Raw genomic sequence first — 17,907 nt, 5'->3', positions numbered from 1 at the left:
TGAGCCCTTGACAAACTGTGTGTAGAGTAAACAATTTTTAAGTGAAGTGTATTTGGACAGCACAATTCATACACAAGGTAATTCAAAGTGTTTTACGGAATAAGACAGACATTAAAAACACATACAACAAAAGAAAACATAAATAATCACAAATAACGACCATAAAATTAACATTAAAGAAGAAAAGTCAAAAATAAAAACTGTAAGAACCGTTTGAGTCTGGATTTAAACATTGTCAAAGTTGAGGCCTGTGTCACATCTTCAGGAAGAATGTTCCAGGTTTTAGCTGCAGAAAACTGAAACACTAATTCCTCATGTTTAGTTCTGGTTCTGTCCTGGTTTAGTCCTGGTTGAGTCCTAGTTCAGTCCTGGTTTAGTCCTGGTTTAGCCCCAGTTAAGTCCCGGTTTAGCCCCGGTTTAGTCCTGGTTGAATCCTGGTTTAGTCCTGGTTCAGTCCTGGTTCAGTCCCGGTATTGTCCTGGATTTGTCCTGGTTTAGTCCATGTTCAGTCCTGGCTTAGTCCATGTTTAGTCCTGGGTTAGTGCTGGTTTCGTCCTGGTTCAGTCCTGGTTTTGCCCAGGTTCAGTTCTGGTTTAGTCCTGCTTTAGTGCTGATTTAGTCCTTGTTTCGTCCCAGTTTCGTCCCAGTTTAGTCCCAGTTTAGACCTGGTTCAGTCCTGGTTCAGTCCTGGTTCAGTCCTGGTTTAGTCTTGGTTTAGTCCTGATACTGGACTAAGAAATCTTGTGCCAAAACAGAAGAGACACTTTCAAAACCACTGGGGTCAAACTGTTCGATTGAAGCCTGTAATCTGAGTGAATGTCGTCCAGATGATTGGACCAGCTGTCGCTCTCTAACATTTGCACTTGGACTGCCAAACTATGGCAGTGCCTATGACTGACAAATTATTACTTTATTTTGTCTTATTAAACACATATAAACTGTTCAATATTATTTTACGGTGCACTGATAAAACAGACTTAGGATCAGAGCCATTAACAAAAAAATAGGTAAAATTTGTTCCTCAAAAGTCCAAAACAACACGCTTTTACCAAAATGAGATTGTCTGTGGACCTCTTAAAAAGATCCAACCATAGAATTTGTTTAATTGCATCGCCCTAATTTGCACTCAGCACTTTCAGACAGATTATCTACGAAACCCACGAGGACAAAAGACAAAACGCGACCCTCATCTGCCAAACACGCCTACCTTAAACTCGTATGTGAGACGCTGGATGTTTAATGCAGTATTATTTAACCGCTAATGTTCTGTGATTATGCGACACTTTGCAACACAACTGCATTTTAAACAGTTTGTTCCCCGTCACTTCCTAGTTTATTGTTTCCTAAGTGCCTCTGCATCTTTAAACAACAGCCACTTTTGTTGTCTCAAGTAGCAGCAACAAAATGCAATTAACGGCATTGAGCTCTGGGCTGCGCTGAAAAATACGGGTATATCATAACAGGAGACATTGAAATAAAAGCTTTAGGCAAGTCATTTTTACAATGTAGGTGTCTGGTTTGTGCGCGCTGTGAAGTGTAGTGTTAAGAAGAGCAATAGCGCACTTGTCTGGTCATTATTTAGACGAGAACGACTAAATATTTGCAGAATCAGTTCTTATAAAATCAGATTGGAACCTTACTGTTTTGAAATTGGAAAGTGTTTTATGTTTTACTTCCAAAAAATGACTTGCAAAAGCGTTGGTATTCATATATTTAGAGGTTTTCCTGTTCATTTCACACTCTGAATGTAGTATAAACCTGTAAATATAAGCATAAAAGCGGGTTTTTCATGACACTTGATCAAAACATAAATAATAAATCTCTTCGCTGCGTCTCGTTTCCATTGATCACCACTTAAGTGCATATAAAAGAAACGATTTATCACAATTGTCCTTGAAGATCAATGCGTTCCCTTTTATTTACACCTGCTTCGATGGCTTTAATGGTAAACTACTGATTCTTTATTAAATGTAGCTTTTAATAATGTAGATCACAATTAAAACAACCAGAAAATGAAAATTAAAGCCAAATAAATCTGTAAATTTATTGTGTTTAGCTTCCTGTAACACAGATAATATTTGAACAAAGCAAAAGGCACAACAGAAATACTTTTGGAGCTAATTATTAACAACTTCTAGACTAGTTCTAGACTAAGGTTAAATAAACAATGACCATTTTAATAGACTCAAAATACAGACTGGATGATAGTGCTTGTTTTTTCTGGTCTATGTGGATATAAAATACACTTATTACTATTTCATTATTGTTTGTTTAGTGTCTTGAACCGACTGTGGCTTCTAATGTCATGATTGCACTTGTTTGGTCTTTGTTCTCTCTCCTCAAACCTCCTGCAGATGAACGACACAATGAATTCCTTTGGTTGTTAAATGGACTTAATGGACTTACATGGAGGGAGTTTTCTGCTTCTGAAGAGTGAAAATGCTGTCCTCGCTCCTGCTGATTCCTTTTTTACTTTGCTTTTTAATCATTTTTACCTCTTCCAGAGCTGGAAAATCTGTCTAGTTATGGTTTTCTTTTAAGTAAACCAAGACCTTTAGACCATTTTTACATTTTTCAACAACTTATCTGATGAGTGAGCGATATGTTTAGGGGGAAAAAAGCAAAGGAATTATTTCTGTGCATGCTAACGGAGCTATTAACAACAAATTAATGAACTACAAGCGCAGATATTTGCTTTGGAATCTGAAAAAGGACTTCACCAGACACTCCCTGTCAGCAGTCCACAGTTACTTCCAGAGAAAAGGGTGAAAAAACTGTTACTTTCAACTTAAACCTGAGTGGTACTGTGTCTTTTCCAAAACTTCGTAAAGACAAGAAAGCAAAGTCAACGCAGCAAATGATAAAAGACAATGCTAATATTGTTACATCACCCAAAATACAGTTTACAAACTGATTTTTTTTTTACGACTGATGCTAGCAAACAAACAGAAAGTGTATTTTCTTTACTAAACAAGACAATGAAGTTGGCAAGTGCTGCACACAGACGATCTGTGCCAAACGTCAAGGTCAGAGATGCTGCTGCTGAGAGACGATCTATGAGTGTGAGCCACTGAGGAACCAAACATACTGCTCTCTCAGTTACACTGTTTCTGAGATTACAAAACTCCTGACAAAAGTTTTGTCAACACTGGTGTGTGAACGTGTGTGTGAACGTGTGTGTGAATGTGTGTGTGAATGGGTGTGTGAATGGGTGAGTGCTTTGAGAGCCTAGAAGGAGGAAAAGCATTATATATGTGACCATTTACCATTTTACCAAATTGCCGTGGAGAGATGACTCAGTCAGGGCACAGAAAAGGGAGTGTCCTGTTTGCAACAGTAAACTGATTAACAAACCCTCCAGCTCCATCGCAGTTAGAACTAACTTCCACATCTAAGTGCAATGAGTTTGCAGTATTCTTTAATGACAAGGTTCAGGGCATTAAAAATGACCTCAATTCTATGACACAAATAACAACCCAGCACCACCTAGACACTTAGGTCTGACTCACTTTGCTCCTGTAACTGACAAAACTGTCCCAGAGATGATCACCAGTCTGAGTTCATCTACATGCTGCCTCGACGTGTTACCCACTAGATTTATAAAGTCTGTGCTCAACAGTTTGCTGTCACCATAGCATAGCTAACACGTCACTTCAATCTGGAACATTCTCAAGAACTTTGAAAACTGTGGTTATCAAGCCTCTCCTAAAGAAGAGCAGTCTTGATCCCACTGTACTGAATAATTACCAACTCATCTCAAAGTCCTTGAAAAAGTTATTTGCCAACAGCTTATTGATTTTTCCAAATGATTAACTTCAGTCAACTCTCCAGTCAGGTTTTAGACCCCACCACAGCACTGAGACTGCTGTTATCAAGGTGACAGATGACATGATGCAGGCAAAGTCTCAGTCTTGATCCTGTTAGATCTGAGTGCTGCTTTGACACAGTGGATCATGGGATCCTCTTACAGAGATTAGAGGACTTGTGGGCATCTCTGGAACGGCACTAAACTGGTTCAAGTCCTATCTAGAAGGGAGAACTTTGTTGAAATTGGAAAATGCGTCTCAGTTCACATGGCTCTGGCCTGTGAGATGCCGCAGGGGTCAATCCTGGGACCCTTCAATCTCTAAATGCTGTGTCCTACCGTGTGGATGACACTCAGATCTATGTCTCACTGCAGCAGGTGAATTTGGACCAGTGGATTCACTCACTGCATCCAACAGATCAGTGTGTGGGGGAAAAACAACTTTCTCCAGATAAACTCAGACAAGATGTAGCCATAGTCTTTAGCCCACAGAAACAAAGAAAAAGAGTCAGCAGTCACCTTCAGGGTAGACACACACAGTAGGTTAGACGACTGTAACGTCCTGCTCACTGGCCTCTCCAAACGAGCCTTAAGACAGAACAGAACATCCAGAACACTGCTGCTTGGGTCCCGACTAGAACCAGGAAGTACTTCACACATGTGTCCAGTGCTCAGGTCTACAACCAGGAAGTACTTCACACATGTGTCCTGTGCTCAGGTCTAGAACCAGGAAGTACTTCACACATGTGTCCTGTGGCTCAAGTCTCTGGCTCCTGTGGCTCAGAGACTTTAAAGCAGCTCTGTGTGACCAAGTCTCTCCATGGACCAGCACCAAAGAACATCTCCCATAGTGACATATGAACCATCTCACACTCTGAGTATTCCGTCCACAAGTATCACAGCCACCAAAGAGCCAATCTGGATCGAGGCTGTTGAAGGTAACGCCCCTTTCTACCCACACGTCTATTTACCAGAGAGCGGGCGCTTAGCAACAATGTCAATCAAACCTGTTGCTAACACTAGTGCGACCTCGGGGAAAAAAGACGCCTGATTTGTCTGTTATTACTGTTCATATCTTAATTTACGGACAAAATTCCCTACTAAAAACACCAAGTTCATGCAGAGCGCATAAATACGAACATTTTAAGAGCGAAATGACGAGTCTGACAGCAGCAGTTGCAGAGAGAGAGGACAGCTTTTCAATACAAAGTGAATTGAAGCCAGAATCTATGAACCCGGAACCACACCCATGCTTCTCCTGGTGCTGTGGTTCCCCCTAAATCCTAAATAAAACATGCAAAAGAGTCTAATCCTCAGCTAGGAACTAGAAATGAGGACACTGTGTCACAGAGGACCAGTATAGACGGTCTGTTTGCTGCAGTGATGTATGGCGGCCTTGATATTCAGCTGACACCCTCTGCTCGCTGTCAGTCAGTAGGATAAACTAAATTACTGGCTCAGTACAGTGGAGATAGACTTCACCCTGCCTCTCTACACCTGAACTGTTTTTCCCATCTCCTACTAACTTCCACACACAAACACGCTCACGGCTCTGCTAACCCCGCGTCCCAAGGCCCATCGACTGTCTTGTCGGTTATGATAGTGCCGGGTGCTTTGTTGCCTTTCGTTTACGCTCGGCTTGAGTAGAATAAGTAAAGAGAATTTCAATCCAGTTCTGGTGTTGACAGTGGGCTTTGCAATCAATATGTAGTCAACGCTCGCTTCATTTCTCAGCGGCTAAAGACACCTGGGTCCTGTCAACTTATACAAGAGTGTAAGCGCCTCCATTTGTGCACTTTACTTCTTTAGCTCTGTACGCGATTGGAGCGGCTGAGGTTAATGTGCTTCTGACAGACACACAGGCGCATTATTGAGGAAAAAAGGACCTTGAGGTATAATTGTTAATGCTCACTTTACAATCATTGACTTAACACTTAATAATACTATTGAGTAACAGCATTAAGTAGGTGTTAGTTAATGTTTGGAAGCCGCCATTTTGTTTGTTTTCACACAGACTTTTCACTGATTGGTTAATCCACCTGTCACTGCATTTAGCATGAGAGTAATTGACTATTTTACATAACGCGAGCTAACATGACATCCTCTGTGGCTTTTTCCCAGCATCTAAAGATAAGGGAAGGTTATTTGATGTTTTGCAACCGTATACTGTTCTACTGGGAACAACAACAAAGACAACTGACTTCCCAGATGTATAAAGAGTTTATGCAGTGTAACATAAACCGCATATACTCAGATGATTGTCTCGAGTTACGATTGCACAAGTATCGACACATATCGGAGGCAAAGAAACGCTGAGAATGTTGACAAGGGCTGAGAAAACGGGGCGATGTTAGAGGAAACGCCAAGACATCAGCAGAATTACTGACTTACCCGACTTACCATTGTCGAACGCCAAAAAAGTAGCTTCGTACACGTTGTTCTTCACGTACATAGACTCTCGGTCCAGCATGGCCATAGTGGTGATCTGACCGTTGGTGCGATTGATTCTTAGCCAGTTAGCGGGGTCCGACAGTTTGGAGTATCTGCAAAATACAAGTCCAGGTGTCAGCATTTTCTTTATGGTCAGAAGCTTTATGTATGTGGAAAACTACAAGTGTTTACATGTAATATTTCTAGTTTTTAGTCCCTAAAGTTGTCAGTTGTCCCTCGCTATATCATGGTTCACCTTTTGCTGTCTCGCTTTTTTTTTTACAGTGTCTGAACGTGCATTGTGTTCTGCGTCCTGATTGGCTGTTGGACTGTAGACCATTGTCCATCAGTCTCCTCCGTGCCGTGTCTCCTGTACAGTACAGAATGTGTTCATGTAAATTTATGTAACCTTTGATTTATTTGACATATATCATTTTAAGCATTAACATTTATGTGGGTCATTAGTATTTTGTTTATTACTTTGTACTTATTTTATCAACAATTAATATTATTTTTTATATTATATTATGTTGGATTCATTATTTACTTTCTTCATAATAATATTGGTTCCTACTTATTGTTGCAGTACAGCACATTTGAGGAGCGCACAGATAAAAATGTGACAAGAGTGAACGAGATGAGACGAGATGAGTGAATAAAGACGAGCTGTAACTGTCCTGTCGTGTTGGTCTATTTAAACCAGGGCTGTCCAAACCATGGCCCAGGGGCCAAATGGGGCCCTCAGACCAATTTTTGTTGGCCCTCATGCCTCCTCCTAAACTGTCCCAATTGATCAGGAAGTATTTTTACTACAAATTGAAGAGATTCTACTACTATAACCTGAAAAACATAATGCAAACGCATTGTGACCTAAAAATAATTTTCCAAGTCTCATTAAAGGTACAATGTCTCTGTCAAACCTGCACCATTTGACTCCCTGTGGCCCTCCGCTTCAAATATATTTCAGTATGCGACCCTAGGTGAAAAAAGTTTGGACATCCCTGATTTAAACAAAGAAGAGCAAGAAAATACATCATATTAAATCTAACAGTGTGACTCTGAAGTGCTGTATGTTTGCAATTTCTTTTCTCCCCGACAAAACCCACAATGTCGATGAAACGTTCTGCACCGACAAAGGCGCATACGAAGGTTTGAACTTTGAGAGAGTTTAAACGAGAGAAATGTGAGAAAATGTTAACGCCTGTGTGAGAAAATTTATAAAGTGTGTGGTGAGGGGTTTTTACAGCAAAAAACATAGAGAATAACTAAAAAATAAGCTGATACTTCGCGGGTTATTTTTAGAACAGAACCCCCGCGATAAATGAGGGACCACTGTACTTCATTCCTGTTAAACTGTTAAACTGTACTGATTGGAACTTTAGATTTTTTTTAATTTTTTTTATTACTTATTCCTTTTTTGGTTAAGTATCCTGATTTTTGTCCAGTTCATGGTTTCAGCTTCCTGTTATATTCAACATTTTGAGAACTATTTCCTATTCATACGATATAATATATTGTTTTAAATGATTAATCGCTATGGTAACGGTCCTAATTCTAAAACCCAACCCACATTGCAAGTAAACATCAGCAGAAAAGTGCAGAGTAGAGTGCTATTTCTTGCAGCGCCACTAGTCAGAGTAATGAGCGGTCGCAGTGCTCTGGATGGATCATTTATAATCTTTTCTCTGATCGTCATTTCTATCCTGACGTGACGTAATCCTTCCATAAAAACAGTGTGTTTAAACAAGAGAGAAATGTGAGAAAATGTTAATGCCTGTGTGAGAAAAATGTATAAAGTGTGTGGTGAGGGGTTTTACAGCTGCAAAATAAAGCTGATACTTCACAGATTTCGCCTATTGCGAGTTATTTTTAGAACGTAATGAGGGACCACTGTGCACTACAATCACAGCTGGACTCGGGTTTCCAGTGCCTAAACCTGTAGATATAGTAAATACTTCATGTGAAAGCTCAAAACCTCCAGATTTCACTCAGCGCACTGCAGTAGCACCGTTTAATGATCGACTGCAGGTGTTGGGATTTAGGTCATGAGGATTCACATCAGAGAGAGTCGCTTTAGGTTTAAAACGACTGGATTTCTGCCTTGAACACTGACAAACTGACAACCCAAATGAGAGCTCGTTTTCCTTTCTGCCTGGAATCAAAACTCTGAATTATAACATAAACGAGTGGAACATCACGTCTGTATAATCAGGATTAGAATTGTTTCCCGTAAAAGCTATAGTTGATGTGACCTTCAGGGGACACGGACAGGACGCATCTCGTAAAATTAAAATCACATAGTTCCTTTAAGGGTATCCAAGGACTCTACATATATTTTGTTGAGAAATGTATGCCATCTGAGCTCGTTTGGCAGTTTATCATTTAGTGACAGTGAACAGATTGGCCAGCCAGTCCCTGTTACTGCGGTATCAAATTCCTGCCGCACTCCGCCTGACCTCACATATGCACATCGCCATCACGCGTTCCACTGAAAACTGTTTGCTACTTCAGCCTACGAAAAGTTCACAGAGTTTATTAACAGCAATATCTGCCATAAACTGAACCTTTCCTTAATATATTTGGGCTTCTAATTTACATAAAGATATCAAAGTGGTATCATTTTACACTCCCCGATTCTCACGTTTATGTGCTGCTTAGGTCTTAGCAAAAACGAAAGGCTACGAGACATGACCCGACATCACAGAACTGTTTTGAATTCTCCAAACACTTTCATAAATTCGCAGCTTTAATCCCATCTAATAGTAAAGTCGGCTGTCGAACAGACTACCCCTCAGATCTGCGTCTCTCTCTCTCTCCTCTTCCTCCAGAGACGGCAAAAAATAAATTAAAAAATTAGAGAAATGAGAGGAAACATTGCTGGCTGCCTTCCCGCTCGCTGCCGTGTGTGTCTAAGCGTACGCAGAGTTCAGGTTGGGTCACCGAAGCAGGAGCGGAGCTGTGTGAAACGTGGACGTACTCAAAAAACGTGAACAAAGTGACGACGTCTGAGAGAACGAGGCGTGGCACTTCGCTCACAGACATGGGGAAGCGCCGCGCAGCATCTCGTTCGCTTTTGCTGGATGTTTTTATGGAAGGATTACGTCACGTCAGGATAGAAATAACGATGAGAGAGAAGATTATAAATGATCCATCCAGAGCACTGCGACTGCTCAGTACTCCGACTAGTGGCGCTGCAGAAAATAGCACTCTACTCTGCACTTTTCTGCTGATATTTACTTGCAAAGTGGGTTGGGTTTTAGAATTAGGACCGTTACCATAGCGATTAATCATTTAAAACAACATATTATATCGTCTGAATAGGAAATAGTTCTCAAAATGTTGAATATAACAGGAAGCTGAAACCATGAACTGGACAAAAATCAGGATCCTTAAACAAACCAGGAATAAGTAATAAAAAAAAAAAAATAATAAAAAAAAATCTAAAGTTCCAATCAGTACAGTTTAACAGTTTAACAGGAATAAAGTACAGTGGTCCCTCATTTATCGCGGGGGTTACGTTCTAAAAATAACCCAGTTTTATTTTTACAGTTATTCTCTATGTTTTTTGCTGTAAAAAACCCTCACCACACACTTTATACACTTTTCTCACACAGGCGTTAACATTTTCTCACATTTCTCTCTTGTTTAAACACAAAGTTCAAACCTTCGTAGGCGTCTTTGTCGGTGCAGAACGTTTCATCGACATTGTGGGTTTTGTCGGGGAGAAAACAAATTGCAAACGTACAGCACTTCAGAGTCACACTGCGATCCAACGTTTATGTAAATTTGTCTGAACACATTCTGTACTGTACAGGAGACACGGCACGGAGGAGACTGACAATGGTCTACAGTCCAACAGCCAATCAGGACAAAGAACACAATGGTCTACAGTCCAACAGCCAATCAGGACGCACAACACAATGCACGTTCATACTCTGTTAAAAAACATGCAAAATTACACTAAAAAATTTGCGAAACTGCTAAAGGTACGCCGGTACATGTGCTACAAGCTAAACCTATAACTTTTTCTCCAAGCAGTCACCAAACATGTACAGTATATAGTAAAGGCATCAGCGTAAAGTGTATGAGTGTCATTTTTGGACATACTGGACATTTTTGCTTCCAAATTGCTCAGTGACCTCCAGAAATCTTTAGCGACCCAAACACTGCTTTGGGAGATGAGACCTCGGCTAAAGCTATTGCTCACCCCGCAGTAGACTATACGAGTCCACCTTTAACACACTATCAATTCACTAACATTTCCAGTGGCATCCTCAGTCGGTGACATTAAGGAAAATCAATATGGCTGGGTTGGTAGAGGGACGAGCCTGCCGGACCATGGAGGGCACGTGGGAGTCTCTGTCGCGCTTGAGGTCAACTTCTGCCTGGCATCGTGCATTTGACTCATTACAGGGACGTGTGGCTCGCACCGGTTGTTGCCAGGAGATGTGTGATGTAGCGGAATGTGGGCGGAGAGGGTCACTGGAGAACGCCGCGCATTTGGGAAAGGCTGATTAAATACCGAGGACGACATATATGTACTGTATATACGCCAGAGGGTGAATGAAACAGGGCTGTGAGATCAAAAGCCTAATTTAAATGCATGCACGAATCACAAGAATTTCTTCCACAAATGACAAACTATTCTTTTTTAGCAATTCATATGCCTATTTCTGTCTTTTTTTATTTTTAAATGGTTTTCTACGGCTTTTCGCATCGCTGAAATTGCCTAAAACTGATTTAATTCTGTCGTTAACGCTTGTTTCCTTTAAAGCGTATGTGTCAAACTCATGCCCTGGGTCCAAATCTGGCACGCGGTGTAATAATATTTGGCCCGCCGGTATGTAGTGCATGCACCACTAATACTACAAATCCCAGAATGCTTTGGTACTACGCTGGTGCACAGTCGTGTAGCAAATTGAGCTTGAATATTTGTTTTCTTTATGCACTTTTTCTTCTCCTAGTTATGGACTGTTAATAGTTTAAAAGTTTAATTTTCAGTGAACAAAATTATTTATTATAATTTTTTTGGATCGTGAAAAAAAGATTTACTTATTTGCAGCATCAAAAAAAGCCATTACACGCAAATGGCATAAGGAAGACGCCCCTATGCTCGGCAACTGGAAGAAATTTGTGTTATGGAGAGACTTACACATATTCTAAAGTTACAAAAAAGAAAAATATGAAGAACACTGGGAAAAATGGAAACTGTATTTAAATGACAGCTGACCGATTGTTCATTGTTTTATTGTAATGTCTTTGGAAAACAATAAAATATAAGTTAAAGGAGAGTGTTGCTCCAAATTTTGTGTTCAGGCAAAACTAAAGTTCGTTTCCATATGAAAAGGTAAAAGATTACATGTCAGGTGCTGTGTTTTTTAATAAATATTAAGTTTGACCCATGAATTAGTCTGTTTTTAATTGTGGCCCAGTGTAAATTTGAGTTTGACAGCACTGATTTAGAGTTTACATTAGCAAGTGGCAACTGATGGAGGCAGGAGTAAAAGAACATGGAGTTTAAACACAAAAAAATCGCTTAAAAGTAAGAAATAGTTTTAAAAATTTGTTCTATCACCTGCCTTTGTCGTCCAATCACAGGCTGCTACCTTTGCCCCTCACCTAATTCCTAATCCTCTACAAAACATTTCATCTTTACCAAATCTGCGCTCCCTCTTTTCGAATACTTTTCAAAACAAAAATCCCGTACATAGAACTGATCCTAAAGTGCGTTACCTGACGATCTGGTGAACAAAGTGGTCCGGGTCCTGCGCAGAGAACACGGTGAGGGTGGTCCCCGCGGGTACGCCCTCCTCAAAGCGGATCATCTTGGGGTTGACGGGGAACACGGGGGGCTCGTTCACATCCTGCACTGAGATGGTCACTCCCGCGGTGGACTGCAACGACGACTGGATACCGCTGGCCAAATGCGCCTGGTTGGACACGACCACGGTCAGCATGAAGGCGCGGTTCATCTCAAAGTCCACGGGCTGCACAGAAGAAGGTCAGGCAAAGTTAGAATTATCCACAAACTCACATGATTTAACTGCACTTTTTTGCATTTTAGTAAACTGGATATGCAAATTATATTAAATGCAATGTAAAGAGACAGTTTAATCAAAAGTATCGCCAAGACTATTTTAATTCTTTATGACACGTGCGAAGTCGTGATAAATGAATATGATGTTTTCACCGTTCATGTTCTCCAACTTCCTTTTGTATCCAACATTTTGAGGACTTTTCCCACTCAAAACATATGTATTTCTGTTAAAAAGTCTGGTAGCACTTTAAAATAGGGTCTGAGACTTACTACGTACTTATACTTGACTGGTAGTTACTGTAGTACTTTTGGTTGCCAGCAGAAAGGACAATACACAAAAAAGTTTGAAATGTTTTAGTGATGAAAAAAGTTGTGTATCAGCTAATTGATTATACTTGAATTGTTGGAATTTTTAACTTACCCATGTGTTTCGGTCAAATGAGTCCCCAGGATCTAAAGCATCTTAAGAAGGTTCCGGGGCAGACAACTGTGCGCTAACAAGGAGGGGTGTCAAATATTTTAGATTTTTGTGCATCCAATTTGTGTTCACTGTTAAAACGAATAAATTAAACGTAGAGCTCTATTTTAACAAACGATTTAATTGAATAAATATGTACACTGTTTGGTTAGAGCTGACTTTTACTTCGATAAAAGGAACAAACTTCAGTCGACTAAAGAGAATGGTCCTGCTCTTTTAAAATGTTCCAGTTTTTTTGTAAATGTTTTTGGCGTCTGAATAAATGGACTTGGATCTGCTCTGGACAAAGTGTCTCAGCTCATGCTAATGACAGCATATTCTTTAATATTGTACATTTTATTCTTTAATTAATCTTTTTTTTAACTGCAATAACACCACGACTACATCATTTCACTATATTTCTCAATAAATACCATCGTAACTAACACTATAATTAACCATTCACTTAAAACGACATATTATTGTAAGAACCAGAACTAGTACCAATAACTTTTAGTGTAAGTACCACTATAAGTACCTTACCTATGCTTTAAGTACCACAAAATACCGCTATTAGTTATGCTGTATAAGTCCCAGCCAAAGTACTGTAAGTATCAGTATAATTACCAGCAAAAGTACCACAGTAACTACCATTGTAACTACCACTGTAAGTACCTGTGTTAAAGTGCTACCAAAAGTCTTAATTTCTATGGGACTGTTCTCATTTTTAATCATTTTCGTAAGTTTACTCGATGCGTCAACGTACTTTTACCACCGTGAGCATGCCCTCGTTGGTGACCGGGTTGGTGCGGATGGTGAAGTGCCCGGACGGGTCTCCACTGACAATGCGATAAACGGCGTTCCAGTTTGGGCTGTGGGGCTGATCCCGGTCCAGCACGGTCAGATTTGTCACCACCACGTTCACCCTGTTCTCCGGGACTTCACCTGAAAACTGCACCAGGACAAAGAAGAAAAGAAACATTTGTGCGGTGAGAATTGGGCGGTGATAATGGTGCAGTAATTTCATCGGTCTAATGGTCTCAAATAAAATGATTTATGGAGATGTTGAACCTTAATCGATAATTTGGCATTTTCTATAATTGTCTGTATTAAAACAAACTGCACTGAGGTTGCACTTATTACATTAAATGGAAAGGGAGTCACAGAAAGATGTATTTTGTAAATTAGAGAATTGCATCTTCCATTATGTTAATGTGGTCCCTAGTGCATGCCTGTTCATACCAAACTCAACTAATGGATTTGTTCAATTAAGTGTTTACCCATTTAATTTGAATTCTGTTCATTCCTCAAATCTGGGTTTAATATGCAATTAGATAAGTACTGTTAATTAAGGCAGCATTAGCAACAATCTTTGCCTAATGAGCTTCATTAAGTTGCTGCTGAAATGAAATTGTACGTAAATTTAACTGTATTCCTCATCCTGGTCTCATGGCACCTGTCTGTCTCTGTCAGGTGCACTTTTTTTTTTTTTTTTTTTATTTGTTTAATTAAAAACATAGTAACCAAACATGTACAATAGTGACAAGGGGTGGTAAGACGTACAAGACATAACAAGACGTAACATGGTTTATCGACGTATCACCTGTTTACAATTGTATGTGAAGAGACTGTTGTGTTGTGTTGTGTGTGTTGTGTAACTCTGTGTGAGACATTTCCGTGATTTCGCAGGGGGCTAAGGTGGAGACGACAGAAAGTGGAGAGTGCTAGTAATTTGTAAGTAAGAAAGGGAGGTATAAAGAATAAAGATGGGAAGAAAAAGAAGAAAAAAGGAAAAAAAATAAGGATAATAATAATAATAATAATAATAATAATAATAATAATAATAATAATAATAATAATAATAATACATCCATAACAACAGCAAAAATAATAATAAAAAAACTAATAATAACAGTAACCATAATGATAACAAAAAAATAAAAATAAAAAAATAAAATAAATAAATAATAATAATAATAATAATAATAATAATAATAATAATGGGAGATGTATTTCAAACCTGACTTGTGACTTTCCCCATCTATTTTCAACTTATTTATTTTTTTATTAATTATTGTTTATTATTATTATTATTTTGTTGTTTAATTATATATTTGAAAATCAGAATAACAACATTATTAATAAATAAAATGTTAATAATAAAACTGAATAATGATAGTGACCATAATAATAATAATAGAAGAAAGAAGAAGTAAAAGAAGTACAAAACTGTATGAGTGTCAAGCTGGTATGTGTTTGATAAACTGATCAGAATAAGAGCAGAGGTTATTCTGTCCAGTATTAACCCGTCACCACACAGGCCTAAACCCTCTGCCCAGTCTCCTTTCCAGCAATAGAACCATCAACCTCTGCATTTCATTCTCTTCACCTCCACCAGTTCACCAGTCTATACGATCTTTAACAATCTGCCTCAATTGCGCTGACGTCCAAACCTGCCAGGATCTAATTTGAAAACATAATTCACCATTTTTTCAGATTTGTTCTATCGCTGTAACTATTTGACTTTCCAGCATAAAACCATGGCAGTAGGATGGAAATCGCATGCTAATTAAAAGTATAATAATGGTAATCTCATGATGATTGCTTAAGGAATCATCACATTTTCTTTTCTTTTGTATAATATAATTTAGTCTAACTTTAACCCAGTATGAAAGAGACTCATTATCCCTGTTACGCTATTCCCACGCTATTGGAGTCAAGTGAGACCAAACCATTCACTGCAGTTTACTATTTGTGTTTATTGTAAGTGTATCTGGGTGGACAAACAGGTTCGGTTTTGCAGGTTGTATCGAGCTACATGCAGACTGACCACTCAAAGGTGCACACAGGCCTGAGAGATGATAATCCAGTTTATGAGGCATGCTCCTGGCAGCTGCAGCTTTCTTTAATGGCTTCATCATGGCTGGATTGAAGCAGGATCCAAAGCCCAGCCCATCCCTTCCCTCTTTTCATCCCCTAGCCGTACAAGCGGGCCCGATAAGCACAGAACAAATTAAATATGCACTCTCTCCCATAGTCTCTGGTGTGTGGGCTGCTCGATTTCATTTGCAAACCCCAAAGCTTCCACCACAAACCTTCCATGTTTGTTGGCCACGCTGTCAGACGGCGCACTGGGATACGCTCGTCTCCGGGGGCGTAGACAATGGCCGTGGATGTAAAGGGGAGGGTGAATGGACAGCCTCTCTAAAACGCAATGTGGACGATGTGATAAGCCTCAAGAGACTTTACAAAGCAGTTAGGAGTTATAAAGTGTACAAGGAGGAGTTAGTTTTGCCAAATGGATAAACACAAACCAACGTGCGGTATTGGGTTGGTCGCAAGTGCAATTTAATAATCTAGTAATAATCTAGTATCTAAGTATTTACAGCAGGGCAATAAAAAGAATTTAGTCAGCCACCAATTGTGCATGTTTTTCCTGTAATTTTCATCATAGGTTCACTTCAGCTGTGAAAGACAAAATGAGAAAAATAATCCAGAAAATCGTCATTGTCAGATTTTTTAAAAATTTATGGTGGAAAAATAAGTATTTGGTCAATAACAAAAGTTCATCTCAATCCTTTTTGTTGGCAGTGACAGAGGTTAAACATTTTCTGTAAGTCTCCACAAGGTTTTCACACTGTTGCTGTAGTTTGGCCCATTCCTCCTGCAGATCTCCTCTAGAGCAGTGATGTTTTGGGGCTGTCACTGGGCAACACGGACTTTCAACCCCTCCCTCCAAAGATTTCCTATGGGGTTGAGATCTGGAGACTGGCTCGGTGACTCCAGGACCTTGAAATGCCTCTTCCAAAGCTAATCCTCCGTTGCCCGGACGATTGTGTGTTTGGATCATTGTCACGCAGAAAGACCCAGCCATGTTTCATCTTCAATGCCCTCGTTGATGGAAGGAGGTTTTCACTCAAAATCTCGCAATACATGGCCCATCCATTATTTCCTTTACACGGATCAGTCGTCCTGGTCCATTTGCAGAAAAACACCCTCAAAGCATGATGTTTCCACCCTCATGATTCACAGTAGGTATGGTGTTCTTTGGATGCAAGTCAGCATTCTTTCTCCTCCAAACATGATAAATTGAGTTTCATCTGACCATATGACATTCTCCTAATCCTCTTCTGGATCACAATGTGCATTAATCTGTTTATATAAATTTCTACTCATGCCAATATCACTTTATCAAACCCACACATGGCAGGTTTAACATATCAGGCATATATCTGTAAACTTTACATGAATATATTCTTGTGTATATTTTAAATTAGAGCAGTCTGTTTCTGAATCTGTTTGGAAATCTTACGTAGGAAACTTTCTGTCAATCATATCATATTTTCATTTAAAAGCTTTGAGACATTATTATAGAAATGCAAATAACCTTGAATAAACCATCGAGGAGCGAGGAGGAGGCAGCAGATTATATTATACGCATGAATGCAGCTTATTTCACCATTCAAATGTGATAAATAAAATAAAAAAGTCATTAAACTAAAATAATGCATCTATTCTACCATCAAGAGGGGAACTTATGAACTTCTGTTTGCTGTGGCCGTCTTTGAAGAGACTGTTATTCACCATGAAAAATATCCACGTTAGCACTTGATTAAATTACATATGCCGTGCACGCTTAAAAGCCCGGCGTCGCTTCAGACCTGCATGTAGACTTACATTAGGCCACTGTTTGTTCAAGCCCGTATAGTGTTAGCGCTCATCAGTCCAGATCCATTGTGCTAAAGTGGTTACGTGGATACACTGAGGACCACAGCAAAGGAAATGTGCACAAACACCTTGTTACTGAAGGCAAATGAGAACATTGTGCAGCTCAGTGAAACTAAATTAGATTCATAGACACAACAGCAGATTCTGACGGCAGCATTTTGGGCAGGATATGTCCCTAAACAGAGCCAGGATGCGGCGGCGCTAACATCAGTCCACTTATCACTGCTCTTATGTCTTCTCTATGATGCAATAAAGTTATAGCCATCGGCAGCAGGCGCTTGTTCCCAGACTCATGTTTTATACTTCAAAGCCGAGCTGCTCCTCTGCTGTTTTCTTAGTAAACCTTCCTAAAGGCAATTCACAATTGTCAGTTTTTGTTTTTTCTTTCAAATATTCTGAACTAAAAATATTAGAGCTGTCAGTCACTGGAAAATTTAAATTATGAGTAAT

At 39.5% G+C, this 17,907-nt stretch overlaps 1 protein-coding gene across 3 annotated transcripts in view; it reads right to left on the bottom strand.

Moving 5' to 3' along the window:
* Nucleotides 1-17,907, bottom strand: part of cdh4 (cadherin 4, type 1, R-cadherin (retinal)) — a 341,227-nt gene that overhangs the window by 11,257 nt on the left and 312,063 nt on the right. For 2 of the 3 annotated variants that reach the window (XM_055221814.1, XM_055221815.1), the window contains 3 exons: nucleotides 13,496-13,681; nucleotides 11,969-12,222; nucleotides 6,197-6,348 (listed from right to left, as the gene is read on the bottom strand). In XM_055221814.1, the coding sequence (XP_055077789.1) occupies nucleotides 6,197-6,348; nucleotides 11,969-12,222; nucleotides 13,496-13,681 (592 nt within the window). The remainder of the gene's footprint in view (nucleotides 1-6,196; nucleotides 6,349-11,968; nucleotides 12,223-13,495; nucleotides 13,682-17,907) is intronic. The other variant, XM_033966767.2, reaches the window with a different exon arrangement.

This window comes from Periophthalmus magnuspinnatus, chromosome 5, assembly GCF_009829125.3.
Source record: "Periophthalmus magnuspinnatus isolate fPerMag1 chromosome 5, fPerMag1.2.pri, whole genome shotgun sequence".
NCBI classification, from domain to species: Eukaryota; Metazoa; Chordata; class Actinopteri; order Gobiiformes; family Gobiidae; genus Periophthalmus; species Periophthalmus magnuspinnatus.
Note: the sequence above shows the minus strand (reverse complement) of the source record. Positions and strands in the feature narration are given on the sequence as shown.